The sequence below is a fragment of the Manacus vitellinus genome, unplaced genomic scaffold, assembly GCF_001715985.3.
Source record: "Manacus vitellinus isolate BGI_N305 unplaced genomic scaffold, ASM171598v3 scaffold_103_pilon, whole genome shotgun sequence".
Lineage (NCBI taxonomy): Eukaryota > Metazoa > Chordata > Aves > Passeriformes > Pipridae > Manacus > Manacus vitellinus.
Window position 1 is genome coordinate 165,196 of NW_021938814.1, and position 25,597 is coordinate 190,792.

A 25,597-nucleotide genomic window follows, 5' to 3' on the forward strand; every position below is an offset into this window, starting at 1 on the left:
TTAATAAATTTTAATACATATTATATAATATATATAATAATATATATTTAACTATATATAATATATATAAAAATATATTTTATTTGGAAGTGGAGACATTTGAGATTTGCAGATAAGGGGCACTCTGGATTCTGTTTCTCATCTCCAACCAACATGTGAAGTCTCACTTAAACCAGTCATGGTATAATATTTTACACAGATATAGGTTTGGGTCTTTTAAATAAACCTTTACTAAAATTCTATTTTTGAAGTCCTGAAGGTTCCTCGAAGAAACAACCTGCCTGCACCTCCTCACCTTGTCTTCCTGCAGTTACCAGAAGTCACAAAAGACAATTTTATTTATCTGGTTGTAGTATTTTCCCTCCACACATCATTAAATTTACTACCACAGGGCAAGCAGGAAGTTCAAAATTTAAGCAAATATTTGCACTACTTTAATAAGAGTTTCTTGCTAATTTTTATTTACAGGATGAGAAGTAACAGGTTACCCCTGGTTAATTGGTCTCTGCTTGATTCCCAACAGTTCTGGGAACTGAAATAATCTTTATCTACTTTCATGGAATAAACACTTCATCATAAACCTGCACAAGCACAGTACCTGTAAAGTTTCTCTGCACACATATGCAATTTGTAACTCTGACAGAGGTCCTGTCACTGAAAATAAAGACAGAAGTGGGTAAGTTTGCAGCACATGTATTTATATTTAATACACAGCACACAAAGAGCAGCGTGAAGCAGCCAAAAAGTGCCACTGTCCATGCAGAAGTTAAAGCCTGATTTTACAGGATCTGGATTCTACACTGAGCTGAAAAGAGGGGTTTGTTTGCCAGTTTTACAGAAAGGCTTTCTGTAAAAAAAAAAACAACAACCAAACAAACAGCACCATAACAGAAGACAATGCCCACAGTGAGAAGAAAACCTGTTTTCACAGAAATCTAATTATCATTTTACAAGAGACTTCGTAGGACTGGAATATCCTGTGTTCTGAGGAGAGTAAAAATCAAAGTGACTTCTGCTAATATTTTAATGTTAGAAATGGCAATGTTGTGTTTTAGGGACTATCTGTGGGGCTTAGAATTGTTTTAAAACTATTTGTACCAATGTGGTTGAATATCCAATTCTGCTCCCAAATTACAAGTATTAGCCCAAAATGAGTCACCACATCTGAAAAGTGCTCTCAAAATCTCTCAAATGGTAGCTAAAAATCACTATTCATGCCCCCAAAAAAACCCAGTGCAGTGCCTGGCCATTCCCTGTTAGTTTATTATTTAATTTTCTTCTTTGCTTAAAGCTCCCAGAAGTTAAAAATGCTGAAATAAATGCCAAAGTACCGTGGTAAATATCCTGGAGGGATCCCCCACCGCAGTATTCCATGCATATCCACAGCTTCTCACGGCTGTCAAAGGAAAATAAAAACACAGGCATCAAAAGCTGATTGATTCGGATACAGAATAGAGATAATCACCATTATTTAAATTATTTTCTATTGGTCTTGATCACTCTCTGTTAAAAATACACATTCTGAGGCCTGATCAGCAGTTACACTGTTATTAGTATAACTTCTCACTTTATTAATATAAATTACCGTGTTATTAATATAAATTACCATGTTATCAATATAAACTCTCACCTACCAAAATGAAAATTTTATGCCAGAACCCCCGAGAAGTCTTTAAATATTATCAGATCTAAAAGGTGGTGCTTTAACTCTACAATAACACGGAGCAGAAACACCCGAGGTTCACCTGCTACCAGCAGAACTGAAAGGTAACACACTAAAGTGTTTCAGCCTTAAATTGAGATTGCCTAATTATATCTAAAAGAACTCATGCTCTCTGAAAGGAGGGTTTAGAGATTCAGCCATTTTATTCCATTTATTGAGTCCATTTGGGATGTACAGATTATTCAAATGCAGCCCTCCAAGAAATCTAAAGGCTGCAGAAAAAAAAGACCAAAAAGCAGGCAAAGTGCTGATTTATATTCCCACAGAGCCAACTGATAAATGGCAGAATTCCACAGAAATGGAAAATATTCCCTGATTTTCTGTATAACAACGTGCAAGCTTGAGGATGCAGCCAGTTGGCACCACCTTGGTTCTGCCTCTGTTACACCAGAACTATGAAAAACGTTATTACCAGCACCTCAAATTGAGTGTTTTGCTCTTAAAAATCCCTGGCTGGGCTTTCATAGCCCAGAAAACTGTAATTAAATAAAATATCCAGAAGCAATTCTGCTCTAGAGAAATATATTGCATGGTTTTATGTTAGAACTGATAAATGTATGGGTAGGGTTGGACGTTGCAAGAGGCTCCAAGGGAAAAGTTTCTCGCTGTTTCCTAAGTGATAAAAATATTCCAACCTTTTGGCCAGCAGAGAAAACAAACTATTAGTCACTTTTGGTTTTTAAAGCCAACTTTAAAAAAAGCCCAAAGGGAATTCAATCTATGGAAGAACATTGAGAGAGGGGGCAAGGATTAAAACCACACTGAGAGTTGTTTAGGGGAGAACCAGGAGAAATGTTGGAATAAAAAGCAGGATTTACCTGAGATAGCTCCCGAAATAGGCGACTATGTTGCAATGTTTGCATTCCTTGACCATATATATTTCTTGCTGTATCAGTGAAAAGTCATCCCCTGAAAAACAGGAAGCAGCCAGGGTTACATCACGCGGGGCTGAACGTTCGGAGAGGTCTGGAGGGATGCACGCAACCCAGGAAAAACAGGGACTGGGCTGGATCGTGGCTAAGCCCTTCTGAGCACGTCAGCCTTTCATCCACCACCCTCTCAGCCTGAATCCTTTATTCCATCCTTTTATGAGGCACAAATATTTCCTGAAGATCAACAGAGAAGGGCTGGCCTGGTGGCCTGAACACGATCCATCAGTTCAGACACGGAGAGCGTTGGGAAAGAAGGAAAGGGATCCCATGGAGGGATGGGAGCACATGAGGAACCTTGGAGCAGCCCCTGTGGAGCCACCAGAGAGTCCCAGCTGGAGCTGACCCAGCTTTACCAGGCCACAGTGCTCACAGCACAAGGGTCCCAACAACAAGAGGAAGGATTGCTGGAACTAATTCCAGAGCCTCCTGCCTGGAACCAGGAGAGCTCACATTCCACAGGCTTGTTATTAAAAAGTGTTTAATTCCCAAACCACTGGGATGGAGCAGATGGCCTGGACACCCACTCAGCTGACTCAGAGCAGGAGCACAGTCTCCCCAGCACGGACTGTGCCTGGTTGTGAGCGTGGTTTGGGATGAGGACACCTACACCAGCACGCTGGTACATCCTAAATATCCTCTGGGGGGGGAAAAAATCTACTGAAAAGGAAGTAATAATGTTTTAGGTGCAATTTATAGTTATAACAATATGTTTATATAGATATTAAATGGATAGCAGGGGATGTTCTCACAGAATCTACAGCTCAAACCCCACAGCTCTGCCTCCATATTTTGTACGTTATTACCTTTATTCTTCCTTTGGACAAAGGGGAATGGCTTTAAGCTGAAGGAGGGGAGATTTAGGTGGGATATTGGGAAGGAATTCTTGGCTGGGAGGGTGGGGAGGCCCTGGCACAGGTTGCCCAGAGAAGCTGTGGCTGCCCCTGGATCCCTGGAAGTGTCCAAGGCCAGGCTGGATGGGGCTTGGAGCAACCTGGGCTAGTGGAAGGTGTCCCTGCCCTGGCAGGGGGTGGGACTGGCTGAGCTTTAAGGTCTCTTCCAACCCAAACCATTCCCTGAAAACTGTAACAGCTTGCAAGACACAAAAGACTAGAATTTAACTAAAGATTTTACGTTTTAGATAAAATTCTGCTCCGGACGATGTGGGAGCTGCCATGAAGGAGGAAATTGCTTTAGGTATTTTACTTCTGTTTAAAGTTTCCCAAGGAAAATTCTCTCACACTATTAAAGTCAGGGATGTCCAACCCAGAAAACATGAACTGCTTTGTCCTGTTCCCTTTAATTTAGATGGTTTTGACAAGTCCAAGAGGACTCAAGCACTGCTGTAAACTGAATTCTTCTTGTGTTTATTTAAGTAACAGCATAGCTAATATTTTTTAATAACCTCTTTTAAAATAGATGTTTATATTTGCTGTGCTTTGAAGCAGCTTCCCTGAGCAATGGTGCTGCTGGTAAAAGAAGTGCCAATAACAGAAATGATCAAAACCTTTATGTCTCAGTGATTGCCAGACTTTTATTTAAGAAAACAACCACGAAATATGAAGGTAGAAGGGAACACACTTCCATGAATCCATCCCTGACCCATTTCAGTAAATCCTCAAGGGCTTCTTGAAGTTGAATTATGTGGAGAAACACTTCACTGGGGCAGGAAAACATTAGCAGAAGAGTTTCAAATGTCAAGAGGCTTTTTATAAACATCAGTAGTATTTTTTTAAATAATGAAAAAGAGAAAAGGCAACAGAACTTCTATAAATTTAGCACAGGTTTCACACTGTGCTTGGTTTAGGGGTTACCTTGCAGCTACAACTTTTCCTGAATTCACAAGTTCTGCTTATAAATTATCACTATGAACAAGGGATTTTTTGAGTTTAGAGAATCATGGAATGGTTTGGGTTGGAAAGGACCTTAAAACTCATCCAGTTCCAACCCCCTACCACGGGCAGGGACACCTTCCACTAGTCCAGGTTGCTCCAAGCCCTGTCCAACCTGGCCTTGGACACTCCCAGGGATCCAGGGGCAGCCACAGCTTCTCTGGGCAACCTGTGCCAGGGCCTCACCACCCTCCCAGGGAAGAATTCCTTCCCAATATCCAATTCCCTCTTGTCCTCTCACTACCTGCCTGTAAAAAAAGTCCCTCTCCCTCCTTTTCATAAACCCCTTTGAGTTTAAATCTGATGGATTCATTCCTCCCATTTCTCCAACAAACTGTTGGAATTCTCACAGGTAACAACTGGGGCATTTTCAAACCACACAAGTATTTTCAAGAAAGTCAAATCGAAGCAGTTTTGAAGGCAAATCCTCTCATCCCACACAGAAAAAAGGTTCTGTCTCTCTTCAACTAACTGTCCATGGGTTCAGAGGATCCAATCCCAAATCCCCATGGCCTCTTCAAATCACAGAATCCTTTGGAAACATCAGAATCCTGGCACATGTGAAAACAAAAAAGCATCCCCGTAACAGCAAAACCTTGCAGGCAGCAGCTGGAATTGCCCATGGATAGCACATGGATCGGGCTTCTGAGTGTGGAGCAACAGCCAAGCCAGTTCTAGAAACCATGACTAATGAGGAGAAATTGAAGGAAACACAGGGATTTGGGCAAGAAAAAGGCTGAGAGTGAAAAGATAACAACCTTCAGGCACACAAAAGGCAGCAGGGAAAGGGGGAGAAGGGATAATCTGTGTCCAGTTTTATAACAGGACACTTAGCAGAGGGCTTAAATTGCCTTAACCTACATTCTCTGTACAGATGAAAAGCTCTTCCTACTGGAATAATATTGCAGCACTGAATGTGAAGGGGTGGGAAGCTGTGAAAATTCTCACAGGTGAAAAAAAAAAATGAAGAAAACACTGAACAAGAACCGACCAGGATTGACTTGGAATGATCCTGCCTGTAGTGGAGGGAGACAGAAAAGATGATCCCTTGATTTGCAATTAATAAATAAAGAATTCATGCAAGAAATGAGGGTTAACCTACAGAAAAAGGGGGGGAAATAGAATTTGGAAGAGGAAAGTGCTGAATACAAACAGGGGGCTGACAGAGAAGTGGTAAAGAGATGGAAAGAAGAGAACTATCTGTGAGAAAAGTTTGGCTAAAATATGTAGGAAATGACTGTGAAAGATCAGACACAGAGATAGGAGAGAAGATGTATAGTCACTCAAAGGGGACAAGAATGAATACAAAACAAAGGAATTCAGAGTTTCCAGGCAGCTGGAGTATTAATCTTGGCAAGAGACGCTGGAATAGGGTAAAAATGAAATATCCTTGGATAGCAGGGAAAAAACCCAGACAGAACTGGTAGAAAATCCTTCATTGAGAGGGAGACAGCGAGATAAAAAGAATTAGACCAAAGGTGACAAAACATCCACACAAAGAGCTTTTCATCTGGTTTAGTCATCAATGGCTTGATGCTAAACAGCACGGAATTGGGAAAACGCCGTTTTTGCTGCTCACGTGTTTGCCACTATGGGATGTGCGGCACGCTGAGCAGGACCGTGGAGCAGGGAGCTGCTCGAGGCCCAGGAGCAGCAGTGACTCACTGCAGCCTCTGTTATTATGTAATTTTACCTCTGCAGAGACACAAGGACACAACTCGGCCGCACAATGGAATATTCTCCCCGGATCGCGGCCGCTCCGCTCGGCACAACCAGCCGCTTGTTCTCCAGCACAGCTGGCAGGGAGGACCCTGCTGAAGCCCACTGTGGGGTGTGAGCAGAGCCCTTCCCACAAGCTAAGCAAGGTAAGGCCTGGGAAATTCAGGATGAATCCGTATTTAAACAGGAGAACACGGAGAAAACTGATGGCACGTCGACAGCAGGGAATTGTTCCACTTGCAGACACGACGTCTCACCTGTGGGAGAGGCTGGGAGAGCTGGGGGGGTTCACCTGGAGAAGAGAAGGCTCCAGGCAGACCTGAGAGCCCCTTCCAGGGCCTAAAGGGGCTCCAGGAGAGCTGGAAAGGGACGTTGGACAAGGGCCTGGAGGGACAGAACAAGGGGGAATGGCTTCCCGCTGCCAGAGAGGAGGTTTAGGTTAGATATGATGAAGGAGAAGATGAAGGAGAGTAGACTTAGATTGGATATTAGGAAGAAATTCTTGGCTGGGAGGGTGGGCAGGCCCTGGCACAGGTTGCCCGGAGAAGCTGTGGCTGCCCCTGGATCCCTGGAAGTGTCCAAGGCCAGGTTGGACGGGGCTTGGAGCAACCTGGGCTAGTGGAAGGTGTCCCTGCCCATGGCAGGGGGTGGGACTGGATGGGCTTTAAGGTCCCTTCCAACCCAAACCATCCTGGGATTCTATGATTCTATGTGGAATTGGAATGTAGATATCCTGCCAAGATTTCCTAGATGGAGAGCACATGTCATTCTTGAGCTGGCACTTGGAATTTTTAATTCTTGGCACTTGGGATTTTTAACACTATAATTAACAGCTGTTATTTAAAAGTGGCATAACTTTTAACAACAGGACCAGGTGGGCACTGCTGTGCAGGACACTGAAGGACACAGAGCAGGGTCACAGCACCACAGCCTCTGCTGGGACCATTCCTCCAACAGTTCTTACTTCAACAACCTGAGTTCCCAAACAAGGGGGAGGAAAACCCATGGGAATGACAACTATTCGTCCCACTCCACACACTCCCCAGCCAGGCAACACCCTCAGGCCACCAGCTCCTCTGTGCTGACTTCCACACATCCCCATGCTCACCAGTTCCCAATCACTCCCTCCAACCCCCCCCTGAACCTCGAGAGGGTTCAGGCTCTGCTGATGAAAAGGATGCCTTTCCCAAAATGCAGGATCCGAGCTGCTTTATCCACACTGCTTTTCACAGGACTCATGGAAACCTGCAGTCCCACAGAAAGAATTTCAATTCCCCAAACTTGAAACTCAGAAACTCGATTCCAAGCAGGAAACAGCTATTTGGAAACAGTGATGTTTCCACCAGCAAATTTTCCTGCTAGGCAAGTAGCTGCCAACTCCTAAGCACTGATGGTCCTCATTATCTCTCCACTGATATAAAATATTCCCGATGGTGACGCTGCCACAGCAGCACGAGCTCCACAGCAAGTGACACACGAGAGTTTGGATGAGTATCCAGCACCAGAACAATTTCCCTGAGGATTTCCTCTTCTGCCCAATCTATATTGCCCAGAGAAGCTGTGGCTGCCCCATCCTACTGGAACTGTTCAAGGTCAGGCTGGACAGGGCTTGGAGAAACCTGGGATACTGGAAGGTGTCCCTGCCCATGGCAGTGTCACACTCGGCATTGCCTTCCAATTAAAATGTGTGAACTTCCAGCTTCTTTCCTACTCAGTGCACCTCCTTATCCCACCACAACTCCTTCTGTTGACCTTCTCCATCCAATAAATTTTGTGTTTTAAGTGAAAAATTAAGTTTTAAGTGATCCTTTAAGTGAAAACTTGAAACTTGAAGTGTGAACCCACCCCCCCTGGATCCACCCATTTCTTAACAATACTGGATTATAAATTCACTCTGAGGATGAAAAGTAAAATTAGCCCATATTTCAACAAGTTAAATGGCATGAAAATTGCTGGGCACTCTAGATCCAAAGACCAGGCTGCCTCTGCTTTGCTCTGTGTCTGCTCCAAAGGCTCCACAGGACATGGCACAACACAACCAGGCCATGTCCAGGCTTTAATGGCTCTGGCACACTTGGAACCTCAGGAATTCAGCCCAAGACACGATCCCAAGCTCAACCAGGTCACACAGCCCAAGGCAGAGAAGGTGTGTGTGGTACTGAGAACTTATTTTCATATTTCTTCAGCTCCAGGTGCTGCCAACAACGGTTCAAGCCCAGCAGGATTAGTTTAAATCAGCCTCAGGCTTGCTCTTCTCCACAGCTCGTGTCATCTCTAGGGAATTTATTATATGGAGAAGGAGGCTGCATTGCTTCAGTCCCCTTTTCAGTCCCCAAAACACCCTGGACTGACTTGTGGTCCAGAGGGGCCAGCCCCCCATCCCAGCCTGAACCAGCCCCATGGCCATGTTCCTGTGTGGAATGTGATCTTCCTGATCTAAACCACGGGATACAACACACACATAATGAACCAGACCTGCCTCTGAATTGCTGAGCACAGCACACAACACCTTTGGAACTATTTGTACAGTTCCACCTCCAGCTTAAGATCCAGCCTGAAACAGGCAATTAATTGGCTGCTTTCTGGGATCTCACATGGAAAATGCAAACACTGGACCAAATAAAAACCAGCAATGAGATTTTTCCGCGGCCTTGCAGAAAGTTCAGAGCGAGATTTCCACCAGCCCTCTGAGTGTCAAAGGTCTCTGAGGGCACCATTTATCACCACAGCAGAATTTAAAACAGACATCAGTATATTTTAAACTATTTTATTTATTAAATTTTCCCAGGGAGAAAAGTTCTGTGGCAGAAAACTCCACTGGCAAATAGTTACCTCTTTGTATTGACCCCCCTCTGGATTCATCTGCTAAACCCATAGATGGAAGTGGCTTTAGTGTTTCAGACAGTTTTGGCTTCTCTGCTGCTGAGTACAGTTGGATTAGTTTCTGAAATAGAATTGGCTCCCAAATTATTTGAAGCATTTGTGCTCAGGGAATGCTGGGAAATGTCATTAGCGTGCCATAATACTTTTGTCTAATGCTCTCCAAGTCTATGCCAAAATAAAAAAGGGAAAAACAGTGTCTATTTTGACTCCAGCAGCACAGCTTAAGTACTGTGGGAGCAGATCTCGAGCACTGCCTCGAATTCAGATGAATTAATGACAGCAAACTTTAAGCTGAGTTTATTTCCTTTGTCTGGAGAAGAGGCAAAGGTAATAGCTGATGAAATAAAATACAGATTTATGCTGGGGTCTTGGTAAGTTGGAGTCTCTTTGTCTACTCATTGCCTGCAGTAGATGAGGGAGGAAGAGGAACAACCCCCCTGCCATGTCAGCAATTTTCTGAGTCTCCCCAAATCCTGTCATTTATTGTGTGCAGTTCCTTCAGCTTTCATTCAACACATTCCTCACCTCCTCTGGGGCACTCTCTGCTTCAGAGGCTTTTGTCTTCTGCTCCCAATTCCCCTGTCTATGTGCACTTAATCAAGTGCTGAGTTTGGAGCTCTAACTTTTCCATCTGCTAATTAATTCCCATCCACGAGCCACCTCCTCCTCCACCCCAGAAGATGCTGTACTCACAAGCCTATTTCCCTGGTGACTAAATCAGGAAATTTATTACCAATCTTTTTCTAGCTGTGCCCTGTGGTCTGACAGGAGCTTGTGCCAGTGTTCCAAGGGGCTGCCATGCCCAGGAAACCACCACAGCCACCTCCAACAGCTTCTGACACCAGCCTGCTCCAGGAATTGATGGTGCTCTGCAAGTACAATCCTACAAAACTATTCAAATCCCTTAAAAATTAGTCAGAACACTGAAGTGTGGAGCAGCTGACTATTTATTTCTTTAAGAATCCAGAATATTTTCAACATGTAGACATCTCAGACAACTAAAAAGGAGTAAATAAGTAAACAAATGCTGTGAGCCCTCCTTCAAAACAAACCAAACACCCAACAAGACTCTGCCAAGGGGCTGTGGGTGTACATGCTATGGATGGAGATCAGGTTGGCAGTGTTTAAAAGAAGATGTATTAAAAAAAAACCAAAACAAACCAGAAGAAATCGCTTCCCTGTGAGGTGAGTCAGACCAACATAATTAAACACAAGCCATGGTCATCAGTGCTAATTAAAATGGGGTTCTCAGAGGGGTGACTTTGGGCCAGAGTCTTGAATTTATCTCTTCAGTGCTTGAGCAGCACAAAGCAGAGGTAGGGGCTGCTCAGCCTCCAACAAATCCTGCTCTTCCCTCAGCTTGAACCACAGAGGATTTGGCCTCTACTTCAGTTCAGTTTTCAAAACAGTTCTTCAAATTCACAACAAAAGCAGATACACTTCGCTGGGAGCAGGTGCAGAGACATTAACACTGGAGGAAGCCTCTCCCTGCCTCAGCAATGGGTTAATATTGTCCTTTTTCTGTCACCAAAGCACTGCTCTGCCCCATCACAGACCTGCTGGGGACAGTGGTTTGCTCCCCCCTCGGCCCCACTGCCCCCAGCTCTGGCCACAGCATTTCCCACAGGGGCTGAGGGATCCCTGCTGTGGTTCCCACTGCATTTCCAGTGCCTAACTAGCCTCATCAATGCAGTCCACTTAATAAACCCAGCCCTGGTTTGCCAAGGGAAGGTGAGCAGCCACAGCCACCCAAAATCAGCGGGTTTCGCTTCTCCCCTTAGTCTCCCCATGTTTCTTCTACCTCCAGCCTTCAAAACCATCTCTTTTTCTGCACAGAACCAACCAGAAATAAAAATTAACCCTGCATTGTAGAGTCCCTTCAGCCCTGCATCCCATCTCCAGCAGAGGATTTAAAACCAGACCACACAGGGATACCCCCAAATACCCTCCCCATCTCCAGAGATTTACAGCTCAGAAAAACCTCTCAGTCATAGTTGGGATCTTTGTATTTAAGTCTTTCATGTCCTTTTCTCTCACACAAATTCGTGCAGTTGCTTTTTGCACCTATGTAAACACAGCTTAACACAATGAGGAGATTTATAGATGTTGCAGAGAAAACCACATTTCCTCGTTGCTCGGAGCCTGCCACCCACTCACTGCCTCCAAACCTGCTGCCAGCTCAGTCCCCTCACCTGCTTCCCCCTAAATACACATCCTGGTCCAAGGAAGGCACTAGGATGGGGATGGGATGAAGCACACAGGGCCCAGAGAACCATCCTGCAGCGCTGTGCACTGCCTTTCAGATCCTAAAAGCAATTCCCAAACAAGAGGAAAACCCGCATTGCACATGGCATCAAATCATCCCAGGGCCACAGAGTGTTCTGCTCCAAAGAGGCATCACCTCAGGACATCAAAAGGACATCCTCATGTCCTTTCAAACATGGAAAGGACCACTGAAGGAGTCAAAATGGCTTGTGGGGATCGTGCTGGTGGGGGTTATGGCCGTGCCTGAGGACCTTGTTGGTCTAGAGGATGAGAGTGGCAACAGAAGCAGTGGCACCACCTGCATGACCTGGCTGCTCTTTGCTTCTTTACCTGCACTGGTAAGGAAAATAAGAGCTAAAGGATCAAGCTGAGCCTTTCTCTTCATTTATTCACTGGGATGTTTCAAATTTTTCCAGCTGAAAAAGATGTCAGATTTTAGGAACTTTTGGCTGTTAAAAAGATGCAGGTCAGAAGGGAAAGCAAGACCTCCCTGAGGAGGGAGACCCAACTTCTCCCTGGAGAAGAGAAGGCTCCAGGGAGATCTGAGAGCCCCTTCTAGAGCCTAAAGGGGCTCCAGGAGAGCTGGAGAGGGACTTGGGACAAGGGATGGAGGGACAGGACAAGGAGGAATGGTTTCCCACTGACACAGGGCAGAGTTAGATGGGATGTTGGGAAGGAATTCCTGGCTGGGAGGGGAGTGAGGCCCTGGCACAGGTTGCCCAGAGCAGCTGTGGCTGCCCCTGGATCCCTGGAAGTGTCCAAGGCCAGGTTGGATGGGGCTTGGAGCAACCTGGGATAGTGGAAGGTGTCCCTGCCCATGGCAGGGGGTGGGACTGGATAGGTTTTAACATCCTTTCCAACCCAAACCATTCTGGGGTTGTCTCATTTCCACTCAGGACACTTTCTGATTGCAACTCTCTGTGCAGGACTCAGATGAGGCTTCAGCTCAGCAGATCTCCTGCAGCAAGTGAGCTTCTCCTGCATCTCCTGCTTTTATGTGGAGTGGCAGAAAACCCAGGGGGAAATGGGAGCACAAGCAGCCACCCTCCTCCCTCAGCACAGGTCAGAGAAAAGATGACACATGAAAAAGCACAGGGCTCTGTTTTAACCAGTGCACCTTTGGTGGGAACTAACATCACAGCCTGATCCCTTCCCCTTCTCAATTCCCACAGCCTCCCACCTCCCCACTGTCTCAAAGCTCACAATTTACCATCTGCCCTTGATCATCTCTTTGTACTGAAAACGTGTGGTAACTGCAACATCTTTACATGCAACAAATTATAAGGGAGATAAGAGCAAACAAGGAAATAGTGAGCAGGACACAGCCAAAAGCAATGGTACATCCTGTAGTGCTTCCTGTCATCTAACCACTGAAACGACACAAAAAAATACCCAAACACTTCTTTTGTCTAGAACTTCACAGTGTGTGAAAATAAACACCTGGAAAAAATGAAAATGCTATTCAAAAATACAGGAAAGAATGTAAAACTTACCAGGCTCTAACTTGATTATTTTTACAGCAGCCAGTTCTCCTGTATGAAGATTTCTAGCCTGAAACAAGAGAGTTAAGACATATTTAATTAAATTATCCTGCAAAGGCACTTCACAGAGTCTTGCAAACTGTGCAAAGATAAACTACGATGTGTGTTACAAACACGATGCAAAGCTGAGAGTGACCTGGGTGAGGATTATCTGGGTTGGGAATCAGCACAGCATCAGCCTAGCTGGAATTGTGAAATGTTCCTGGCAGTTCTGTTGGAGACTTTAAGGCAACCACCAGCAAATCACAGAATTTGGGTTGGAAAAGACCTCCAAGGTCATTGAGTCCAAGCTGTGATTCCAGCCCGGAGCACTGAGTGTCACCTCCAGGGATGGGGACTCCACCACCTCCCTGGGCAGCCCCTAACAATGTTTAATCACTTTTTCTGTGAAGCAATTCCTCCTGATGTCCAACCTGAACCTGAAGATGAGAGTTCATGCCTCTCGAAGACCACTTTTAAGGGAAGTTTCTGCCGTGATGCATCACGGGCTGTCAGAGCACGGAGCACACGGAGCTCAGCCACCCATCTCGTGGTGCTAAAACCTCAGGGTGCACTGAAAGTGGAACTGAGAGGTGCAGGGGCAGGGGGAGGCACTGCAGAAGCAGCTTGAACAAGTCACAGCTCCTTGTCAACAACTTAATTCTGAAAACCAACTCCTTCGAGCAGCCCTCGCTTCCCACGATCCTCGGGAAGAAGGAGAAGGGGTAGGGAGATCCAGATAAGCCTTTACAGAACTGTCCTCTCTGGATATGCTCAAAAATTCACACTGAGAATTCAGCACTGGAGGAGGATGTCACAGAAAAGTCAGACACAGAAAGTTTTAGAAGGGGATTTCATTAACACTTTTAACCATAACAACACGACCTAAATCACTCAGGCACCATCACCAGAGCTAAACTCTTAAATTTTGGACACACAGCGTGATTCAATCAGGCACTGTGGCATTCATTCTCCTTCTGCTGATCACCCAAAAGTTACAGGAGTCCAAACCCAATTGTTCCATTCCTACCCTAACAAACATGGAGAGTCTGCTTCAGAAGTGGATTATAGAAAAAGGAGGGAAAACTGGTTGAAATCAATTTGGGCAGTTACTTAAGAGGAGGATGTAAAGCAAATCTGACCCTGTGAAGGGAGTCATTACAGAACAAAACACTCTTCTCCTGTGGATGGATAAGTCTTAACAACAGGTAAAGCAAGAACCTGAAGGGTGAACCCCTCAGTTTTATCAAAACTTATCAAGCTTCCAAATAGGGAAAGGCTTTCCAGCCAGGAAAAAACCACAGCAAAACCAAACCAAACCAAAAAAACCACCCCAACAATCACTGGCCTTTCAAAGCCCTGCAGTGCTGGGACGTGAGGTGGGTGTCAAACGCAGGCCAAGGACACAAATGTGACTCAGCTTGAGGTCAGAGAGAACCTGAACAACTGTACAGTGGAACCAAACATCTGAAGGCCAAATCACTGAAGCAGATTGCCATCTGCAAACCACAGAGGAAACATTCACCACTTCTAAAAGTACCTTCCTACCACAGCGAAATCCTTGGTGTCCTTCAGCATCCAGAAGGAGAATGCATCCCAGTATGGATAAAGGATTCTGCTCCTGTTACATCTAATGATACTGTTGGGAAACATGGATGTTCCCATCAGGGACACACACCCTGCCTTGGTGAAGCCAGGGATTCTTCACTATCCAGTGTTACCCACAAGGAGCTAGGCTGCTCACATAAAGGCTGCACAGTTTCCAGAAAATCAGCTTCGCTTCTGAAGTACAAAAAAGATCATATTCCTTACAAATATTCCTTTTCCATACAGGCAGTAACTGCCACTGTCATGCTGAAGCCTGAAGGAATGGATGGAGTCTGCCAAAGGCCTCTTGGCTGGGATTTGGAGGTCCAGGCTGGAGATCACTGCTATTCCTGGCTCTCAGCTCTCACACACAACAGCTACAGAGTTCCACCAAATTTTGTCCAATACTACCACAAAGCTTTTGCATATAACCCATAGCTTGGATGTGGACTATTTCATGTTTGGACCATCAAACTCTGCCTGCTGGAACAGAAAGCTCCCTCCTGGGTTGGTATTTATGAACTAAACAAACCAAGTTCCCTGAGCCACTTGCCCTAAGACCAGTTTTCTCGTCCTACAGTTTATTTTCCAGCTGTTCTGAGTTGATGACACCAAACCCACAAGTGATCATTAACTCCTGTTGTGCCAGCACTGAAGGTAAAAATGCTGAGTATTCCCTGATCCTCAAAATCCTTGTTTGGATGCCCACAGGCATGGAATGGTATAAGATCTTCAGCCTAGGCAGTGGTGAGCATGCAGCAAATCACCCAAAATGCTTCCCCAAAGAGTCACCTGCCTGCAAACGTGGCCAGTGCCTTTTGTTCCCTCATCTTGGATTGCACCAGCCTCACACAGGCACACACAGCTCCATCCCTTCCCCTTTCCCACCTGTCAGCTGCAAACCCATCAATAATGAATTGCTGTTCTCTTGCACATCATTAAAAATGCAAGAAGGCAAGGGCTGAAAACTGGTTCTCCACGGGACACACCCAGATATGAAAAGTGTCAGCTCAGGAGTCCTCAAATCATTCTGAGATGTGTGAGTTGAATAATCCTCGACTCGTTTCCCAGGGGTGACGAGTTTGCAGCATTCTGGTTGCATTTTTTTTTCAGAAAGAATTGTGTGGTTATCAAGGAAGTCACAGACAGGAAAGCACCACATGAGCACTGCTGGCTTTCTGAATCAAACCTGCAGTTTGACTACAAATCGTGTTGGACAAAAATATAAACCCCTCTGAAGAGTTAGTTAATGATCTATCAATATTTCTTACTGAAATATTTCAACATATCAATATTTCTTACTTCTTCACCGCAGAGGCGGAATCGAAATAAGGCTAAGAAATTATAGTTCTTCTACTCCTCTTATTTACATTTTTCAAGCCCAACAGCAAAATATCTGCCTCTTCCCCACACCCTGACATTTCCTCAGTATTTCAAGTCTCAATTTAAAATTATCTGAAACCAACCAGAGGAGCTGTTACTGCACCCCAAGTAATCCAGGCCTGTTCAGTATCTCACGAGCTATTACTGACATGGAAAATTATCATTTATATGCATTTATCACATAAAGATGACATACAGATAATGAACCTTGATGATCTCTTCTGCATATTTCTAATATTTCAGTCTAATGGAAGATAAAACCTGATAGATTTCTTATTGTCTTGAATTCTTTCAGCCTTGATTCCTTCAATATGTAAGGAAGTCTCCTAAAAGCTCATCTTGACATTAAAGGCTAAAAGACCAAATCCACACCTCCATCAGCAATATGGTCTAGTTCCTGTGTACCAGAGCAGAGCCCAAGTCCCCAGGATATTTCTTTAAGACTTTCCCCCAAAAGGAAGGCAGAGCTTTTGCTATTTATTACTATTGATCTTCATTTTATTTCACGAGACTCAAAACTGAAAATCCTGCTCCGCGTTACTCAGAATGAAAATTAAAACTACGGGATTTTGGCAGAAGGATTCCAAGGCTCCAACAGAAAATGTGACCTCCACAAGGAAGGGACCAGAACAAGGTGAACCACAGCCAAAATTTCTTTTGCTCAATGTCATTCACAGAGGACATTTCCTGAGAAAGCAGCCTTTTGGTCACCTCTTCCTTCAGCTGTCCCACAGCCCGCTGAGGATGAGTGACAGCATCCCACTGAGCACAGCACTTCCAGAATATTTTAGCAGCTGAATACTAACACTGCAGAACATCACATGCAGTCTGTGTTCAAAATAAAACAAAACACAACTACTCATCTTTTCTTTTTTTTCTTTTGAATATCCCACTGCGTTGCTGCAGTGACCGAGCACATCTCACACCTCACTGATGGGACAGCACCATTAGCAGGACTATTTGGGGGAGATGGGAGAGTTTTATAACGTTACACACACAAAAAACATTGGGGTTTTCCCTCTGAGATTTAACTTCCCTCCCAAAAAGCTGCTGTGGGACGGTGGAGCCCGAGGTGACACCCGTGGCAATCCCTGTGTGTGATGTTTCCCACCGACAACACACGTGAGAAAACACGTCCTGGGTAGGACACTTTCTGCAGCCAACGACCAGAAATAACACATAAAACTGGTTTCAGAACCAGTTGTGCACTCTGCACTTGTGTTTTATTTGTTCTCATGAGTGCAAGCCAAACAATTCCACCCTGGGGGGGGTCCACAGGACGGAGCCACGTGAGATGGCCCAAAATTAGAGAACCTTGGACATCTGAATGCAAGTGCTCAGTGTCCTTTTCCAGGCACTAAACGCTGAGGAAGAGAAAAGAGAGATTCAGGCAGCAACACCCCTCTCACAGCCTCCAAACCAGTAATTTCGATTTCCATGGTGAAATCCCCTCCTCTCCCCGGCGCTGTTGTCTCATCTCCAGCCTTGGATCAACAACCCAACTCGCCAGAAGAGCTGTTTGTTCGACCGTGTCTCCATTTAATCGAATGATAATTGCAGCTCCTGTGGTAGCCCTCCCACCCCTCCTCAGCTTATTCATCCCTTGCCAAGCTTCACTCACCAGTGACCACGACGTTCTGCTGTCTTCCAGCGCTGCCTGTTCCTCCCCAGACACTGAATATCCCTTCAAAAGGTACCTGACCTCCTGCCCTGCCACTGAAACAGGAGCTTCTCATCTGCTTTCTAGTTTCTGACCTCTTACACTTTGCAACTCTTAACCTGCTCTTTGTGGTTGGGGAAGTCCCATTTTGCTGCGTTTTTCGTTTCATATCTCACAGCACTGTCAAACAGACCCTTGAATTCATCTGCCTACGTCTCTAAATTCACATTTATCACTTTTTATCACTCTCAGCCAACTAAAGCGACCCAGAGAGATGTTTTTCACCTGGGCTGCCCTAAATCCATGAAAACAGAGTCCTTTCTTACACGCAGCAGGTATTTCCTTTGTGCTTAAAAATGAGAATCCAAAATATTACAGGCATTTGGGGAATAAAACAAAAAGACACCTGACATGAGATACCTGAACAAACCAAGGCTACTGAAAATATGTACAGGAAGACAGGGGCACAGAGGCCTTGCAACAGCAGATGGGAACTTGAAGATGCCACCAAAACCAGCCCATCTGTGGAGTAAACCTTCATGGAGCAACTGGCACAGCTTGGCACTACCACGAGACCCTTCAGCAGAACTCAGCCAGGAGCTTTCCTACGGGAGGGTTTGGGTTTCACTTTGAGGTGTAGAATCCCTTTCCACGATACAAACACTCCCATGAACACGACACATTCTTGTGTGTAACCCCACCTCAGTTTTTGATCTTGTGCTCAAAGAGAGATGAGGCATTTCTGTGAAGTACACACTTATTTGGGGTTGGAACGAGATGATCTTTAAGGTCCCTTCCAACCCAAACTAGTCTATGATTTCTCAAGATGAGGGCCCAGATTCCTCAGCACACAAGGAGAAACCCTCAAGACCAAGCTCTGGGGTCCTGAGGTCTCCTCCAGCCTTGACACAGACCTGCCAGGAAGGACAGCAGGTCCTCAGGGGGCCTCGGGAACTCCAACACAACAAATCTGGGGGGTTTCATCATTTGCTTGGGGGTTTTTTTTGTGAACACACAGACAAACATCCATAAAATCCATAAAAGTCATTGCCCAAGAGGCAGTATTAAGAAATCTGACTGGAGCTGCCAGACTGGATTAGGTTTCTGATCCGAGCAGTTTAACATTTATCCCTCAAGCAAGTGGCAAGTGATGTGTGAGGGAAGAATTCCATCCCAGTGGACGGTGACCTGCTGGACCTTAAAAGAATTTGACTTGTGTCCTAATGCAGAAATTCAAATAAGTGTTCCTAGAGTTTATCACAATTCATTACACAATTATAATTTGCATAAATCAGCCTGTCAGTTTTAAAACTTATTTGTAATCAGAGCTGGAAAACTATCAGGCAGCTAAAACAAACATCAGCAACACAGTCTTCATGACTGGAAAGGAGATTCTTGTTCCTCTCAAACACCATCTCTTTACCAGCTGAGTTTTAAAATGTCAGTATATAGCCAGAAAACTACTCAGAAAACCCAAACTGGCAGCAACAAGAGTTAATCTGCATTGTGTGAGCCTAAAATTGCCATCCTTCACATGAGGACATCACAGCCTTTTGAGGTCCTGTACCTTAGGAAAGTATTTTTGTAAAAGAAATTAAAGTCTCTGAAAACTGTGAGAAAAAAATTCCATGAAAATTTGCAAGTAAAGATTAACCCAAGCAGAGAGGTCAGAGCCAAACCTTGCTCAGAGCAGAAGACCCAAACCTTGGTGTCAAGTAGGGGAATCACCTGTACAAGCCCCAGTGTGACTGCAGAGCTCCTCTGCCTGTGCTCCAGCCAAAAACAGTACTTCCCACTACTGCTTTCCAAGTTTTGGACTGAGTAGGGACTGTGCTGGTTCCTCTCCCGCTACCAGGCAGCAAATCCCAAAAGGATCCTCAGAAGATTCACGGGAATGGCAAAGAATCCATGGATCTTACCTCCTGTGTGGGGCCAAACCCATACAGGTGCAGTTCTAGGTTTGGGGGTTTACCTCCTCTTTTATATAAGAGAAAACAAGCAAAACCAAGCCAAAATTCCCCACAGCCCCATCCCAAGAAAACCTACAGGACTGGATAAAGTCCTCCCTGCTCAGTGCTGGGAGCATCTCTGTAACAGATGCTGGACATATTCTTCTCCTTTACCTGTGGTGGTCTATGGATGGATTAAAATGTAGAAGATGGAACAAAAGAGGAAAGCTTAAAAAAAAAAAAGGGACAACTCTGGCAAATGTTAATGCAAATCTTACTGGATAGGGTGAGATTTGTGCCAGACCTGTCACAGAATCCCAGAATGGTTTGGGTGGGAAGGGACCTCAAAGTTCATCTTGTTCCACCCCCTGCCATGGGCAGGGACACCTTCCACTAGCCCAGGTTGCTCCAAGCCCCATCCAACCTGGCCTTGGACATGTCCAAGGGGATCCAGGGGGGCAGCCACATCTTCTCTGGGCAACCTGTGCCAGAGCCTCACCACCATCACAGCCAAGAATTCCTTCCCACTATCCCATCTAACCCTGCCCTCTGGCAATGGGAAGCCATTCCCCTTGTCCTGTCCCTCCAGGCCCTTGGAAATCGTCTCTCTCCATCTTTCTTGTAGCTCCCTCCCTTCAGGTACTGGAAGGCCACAATCAGGTCATACTGAAGCTCCTCTTTTCCAGGCTGAACAATCCCAATCCCCTCAGCCTTTCCTCATGGGAGAGGTGCTCCATCTCTCCCTCCCATTCCTCTCCCAAGGTGTGCCAGGACAGCTCACCTACGAATCCGATGTCTGGTTACTCTTCGCTGCTGGAAAAAGATATCTAAATACCATTTCTGATTTTCAGGGCTGCTTCTCTTTTAGGAAGCAGAATGATCCAGAGGCAATTGTTCACCCCACAATCTCCCAGCTGGATTTTTGGAGATGGAAAGCAGTACCAGGCTCCTTTATAGTGGAGGGCACAGAGGCTTTCAGAAACCATTTCCCCAACAGAGACTTGATAGATTCAAGATACTAAAACAGAATCATCTGTTACAAACATCAGCACGCCACTACTTTTGGGGAGAAACCAAAAATAAATTTTAAAAAGATAAATTCACCTGCTAATTTTATTTTCTGGTTTATCCTGCAGTGGCATCACATGAGAGCCATCGCTCTGGACCTCCCAGCTGAATATTGCACGAGGACAAATATTGATTTTGTGGGTGCTTTCCACGTGGACAATGCCACTCCTGGACCTCCAGAACACACACCAGGGCAAAGCAGGAGGCAGAATTCCCAGCTGTCGCTCCCTATTTCCACATATCCAGCACTTCCATTTCCCCTCACTGAAGGAACAGAACCCAGAAGGTACAGAAGCACCAGGATTTAAACGAATTCCACATTAAAACCTGAGTCCCAGATCCATGACTGGCACCCCTGACTACAGCTATAATGCAAATAAGGTTTAAATGTTATTTACTTTTACTGGTCGTTGGTGAAATTTAGATAGTTTATCTCTTGCAGGGAAAACTGGGAGGAGGGGAACCCACCTTTCACTCACAGACTTCAAACACTTTCTTACTCAAGGCCAATTAACTCAAGCAATAAGGGATTAACAGCTCATTAATGACGTTGGGCCAACTCCTTTTATTCTCCAGAAAACCAAGTGAAGGATTTGTACAAGCAAAGTGGCTTTGCAGGTCTCAGCAGCCACTAAAACACTTAATTCTCATTCCTAGCAATAATTACTAAGGCAAAGACCTATGGCAGTGAGGATAATGATAATAAAGCAAAGATAAATGCATATCTTAACATTTACTTGGGGGGGAGGAAAGAACAAAAGAAGTCAGCTCTGTGCTTCCAAGTAGAGGTTGGTTTTCTCCTATGAAATTGTCTTGGCAAGATCATCCTTTGAAAAATATTTGGCATCATTCTTTTAGAACTGAAAAGCTAAAGCTAGAAACAGACCCTGACCACAGAAGTACTATTTAGCAACTAATGCAGCACAAAAGATACAAACAAATACCACGCAAGGGGGAAGAAAAAAAAATCTACAAAAGCCCCGATTTTGACCCAGCTGCAGCAAAAACTGAACGAGAAAAGAACCTTTTCAAGTTACAACCACGTGCATTAGATGGGTTTGAAAAGCTCCTACAAATAGCTCACTTTCCTGGGGTATAATAGACATTTTTGAACATAGGATCATGAAAATCAAAGAAGGTCCATGAAGTGGTTGATATACTTAAACTTGAGCAGATGCCCAACAGCTTTACTGGCCAGAGTATAAAACAGGGGAAAAAGAAAAAAGAAAATATACCTTTGAATACATTAAGCTACAAACCAAGATGGATTTTAAAAGGGTTTATTCACCAGAAGATAGGGAGAGTAAGTATAAAACAATTTTATTGTATGAAATGCATAGACCATGACACAGGAAAAAAAAAACAACAGTATTATGGAGAACACATTCAAGTAACATTAAAAGATTATGTATTTTATCAGCTGCAGGGTAATTTATTTATTCCTTAGAGATGAAAGAACTAAGAGATGTGACAACCAAAATATCTGAAAGAAAATATCTGTGTCTCTTCTTTTCACTGACAAAATAAAATAATCTGGCTTTCCAGGCAGGGAGAAAATAAGTTTCTGAAGGAAAAGGCAGTGGATTTGTTTTGGGTTATTTTAATTAAAAACTAAAGAATTTAAGACCATCATTTACATCTTTACAAAAGAAAAGGAAAATTTTAACTACTTTGTAACCATTAGATAGCACACAATAAATGTGTCTCCTCAGAAAGGCAAAACTGAGGAACCACGACAGGCATTTTAAAGAGGAAAAAACTGGAATTCTGAGATTGCAACAGCCTTTCAAACCCAAGGTACAAATCCATATTGACTACTTTTCCTTACCCTAATTTATCTGATAGAACCTAGAGAGGTGCAGGTGAAAAATGTAGATTTAAGTAGAAAAATCTCCCTCCAACCAAGCTGTTCTGTGATCACCCCCTAAAAATTTCAGGTCCTCAGAGATGAACTCACAGTGACAAAATTCAAAAGAATGAGCCCTGAAGTTGTCCTGATAAAGAAAACAGGGCTGGGTGTTTTTGCTCTTTGTTGTTGTTATTGTTAAATAAAACAGCAACCAGAACTGAGAGAATGAATTAAAAAAGAAAGCAGCTGTGTAATCAAAGAAGTTAAAGGAAAATTAATTAAAAATAGGAGCTGGGAGAATTCTTTTTCTGCTCTACAATTAAGCTTTGGTTTGCATCTGTCCTGGATCAATTGTCACCTTGGGGTGGGAAATGCATAAGAGGTGAAGCTCCTTTCTCATACTGGGACAGCTGTTTCTACTGGAATAAAACCCAACATTTACTTACAATCTGAATTTTAAGGTGATGAAATAGCAATCAGTAATATTTCTAACGCAGTGGAAAAATTCAAAATCCCAGCCCAGGAATTCCGTTGGAATAAACAGAATTGACATTTCAGGAGGGTTTTTTTTTTTTTAATGAGGAAAAATAGAAGTTCTCAATGTGCTAGTACATGAGAAAGGTTAGAGATAAAATATGTGTTGCACTCACACTGGTTAAGTAAAGAGGAAATATGCTGCCATTTCACTACAGATGATAACTTGCACGATTTTCAGCTCTCTTATTCCTCTCACATTTTATTTTTAGCCAGAAAGGAGGGGAGAAAATGTTTTGATTTTTCCTTTTTAATTTTTAAAATGTTTTTTCCTCAAGTTTGGACTGCTTAACTCGTTTAAACGACGTCACTTGAAAACAAGACTCTTTTTTGATGTCACTTAAAAACGAGAATCTTTTTCTACACTTTAACCTGCAGTTATCAAGCACCAGTTTCACTTCAGTCACCTGATTTCAAGCACTTGGCCAGGCACTTCCTCACTTTACTGGTTCGGTTTTCTTTCAAAACTGAACCAAAACCACTCTGCTCAAATATTGTGCATCATTATATAATTAGAATATTGCAGTAAATTAGGCCTGATGACTTAACTGGAACTTTAAGGAAATGTTTTTAAATTTTAATATACTTGGGGACATTTTTCACCCAGCCTTATTCCTATTTGTCCCTAAATGTTTTCAAACTCGCCTTTGCTTGATCCCTGGGGAATTTTGACAGCATGTCCCTCCATCCCAGGAAGCTGCTCAGCCTGCAAGCCCACAGATCCCATCTCCAGCAAATGTAATCCTCTCCCTGCAGCAGCTGTGTGCATTTTCCATGGACCAGCCTTCCTGAGCCAGACACCACGAAGGAATGTGTTTGAGAAAGCCAGAGGAAATCGTGGTGGGGACTCTGCACAGCCTGGCTGCTTCCCTGCTCCCAAAACTAGCCCTCAGCTCTGCTCTAGGAAGCACAACAAAGCACACAGGGAAAGTTACCCAGAGAATCATGGAATGGTTCGGGTTGGAAGGGATCTTAAAGCCCATCTCATTCCACCCCTGCCATGGGCAGGGACACCTTCCCCTAGCCCAGGTTGCTCCAAGCCCCGTCCAACCTGGCCTTGGACGCTTCCAGGGATGAGGAATTGCACATCATGCCTTCCTGGAGCAAAGCCACAGCCTGCCTGTCCTCCTCCTCCATCCCATCAGGAGCTCCAGCCAGCACAGTCAGTCCGTTCTCCAGACTTCCCACTGCAGGATTTACACAAAACTCAACACCCACGGAACGAGAAAAAGGGAAAATTTATGTTCATGTGCCCTGAGCAGGCGCTCGGTCGGATGCTGAAGAGATGGCAGATCATAAAACATTCCCAAGATCTCCCTACCCACCCTCAGAAATCCCTCTGTCCCGCTGGATACTGTGAGCCAAACTTAAAAACAGACTCTGGACAGGAACTGTTTTGGCAAAGTTTAAAAGGCACTGTGTTAATCCAAAAGTTAGTCCTGCTTCTTCCCAATTAATCAAGGAGCAGAGGAGCAGAGCTCACACAGTGCTTTAAATTTAATCCCAGACATGCCTGACAAAACAAAATGGTTTTATCAGAAACTGCTTATCCTGGGGACTGTCTGAGGTCTGGGGTCTGGGCTGGGAATACCTGCAAGGGATACATCAAACACTTCCCCTTTCCCCACTGCACACCAAATGCTTCAAAATTTCAGCAGCTGCTGTTTTCCAACCCCACATAAATAAAACACAAAGAGCTGAAGCTGTTCATCACTGGAGAGCAAGGAGCACTCACCAGGCAATGCTTCCTGTCAGATTTTAATTCCTTCAGCTTGATCAAGACAAAATACATCTATAAAAGATGGTACGGCCCCACCTTTATTCTTTTTACCACGTTTACATCCCTGTGCCTGTGCAAGACTTTGCCACTTATCTTCCCTTGGGATTAATGACTAAATCCCCCAAATGTCTTTGGGAGTCTAATGGCTGTAATTCAGCTGTGATCCTGCATGTCTGTACATCAAACAGCAAGTTAAGGCAAATATAACACAGTTCTGTGGTGCTTCAATAGCCATGGTCAGCAAAGAGTCATCCACACAGCTGAGAACAGAACACAAATACAGCTTTTTGGGGTGGACCATCCCCCCAAATATAAGAAGATGCCTTTAATGCTGCACGGGACAAAGCTACTCAAAAAGTACCTCAGTAACAATTTCTTATCAATAAGACAACAATGTCCCCCTGCACTGACCTCTTCACTCTGAAGAGAAACAGCACCTGCCTTTCTGGAGTGCCTCAAAATTCCCATTTCAGCAGGCTGCAAATCCAGCTTTTCACACTAAGCTGAAAATACAGTTCATTCAGCTTTTTTCAGTCATTCTTTCTCCACCCAAACCTTCCTCATCTCTGTGAAAATGTGAACCTCCCAGACACCACACTTGTGCAGAAGACATGAAATCAGACTTGGGAGGAGAGTAATTCCAACATGCCAAGATATCAAATCCAGCATTAAAGATGCCACTTTGAAGGATCAGTACACGCAGCTGTTCTGGACACCAGGACTGGGGTACTTTGAGGATATCCCTGACTGCATCTTGCACAATCTTTTCACTATCTTCAGAAGCAGAGAGGTCAGCAGAAACACAGAGCAACACACAGGACAACAGACCAGGGAAAAATGCTGGAAGAGGTAAAGG

The 25,597-nt window shown here is 44.4% G+C and overlaps 1 protein-coding gene across 1 annotated transcript in view; it reads right to left on the reverse strand.

The window, feature by feature from the left end:
* The window catches only part of MAP4K5 (mitogen-activated protein kinase kinase kinase kinase 5), a 54,412-nt gene that overhangs the window by 21,262 nt on the left and 7,553 nt on the right, over positions 1–25,597 (reverse strand). Inside the window, exons 2-5 of the mRNA XM_029963580.1 lie at positions 12,905–12,964; positions 2,542–2,632; positions 1,332–1,396; positions 599–654 (exon numbers count right to left, since the gene is read on the reverse strand). Coding sequence (XP_029819440.1) covers positions 599–654; positions 1,332–1,396; positions 2,542–2,597 — 177 coding nt within the window. The 5' untranslated portion in view covers positions 2,598–2,632; positions 12,905–12,964. The remainder of the gene's footprint in view (positions 1–598; positions 655–1,331; positions 1,397–2,541; positions 2,633–12,904; positions 12,965–25,597) is intronic.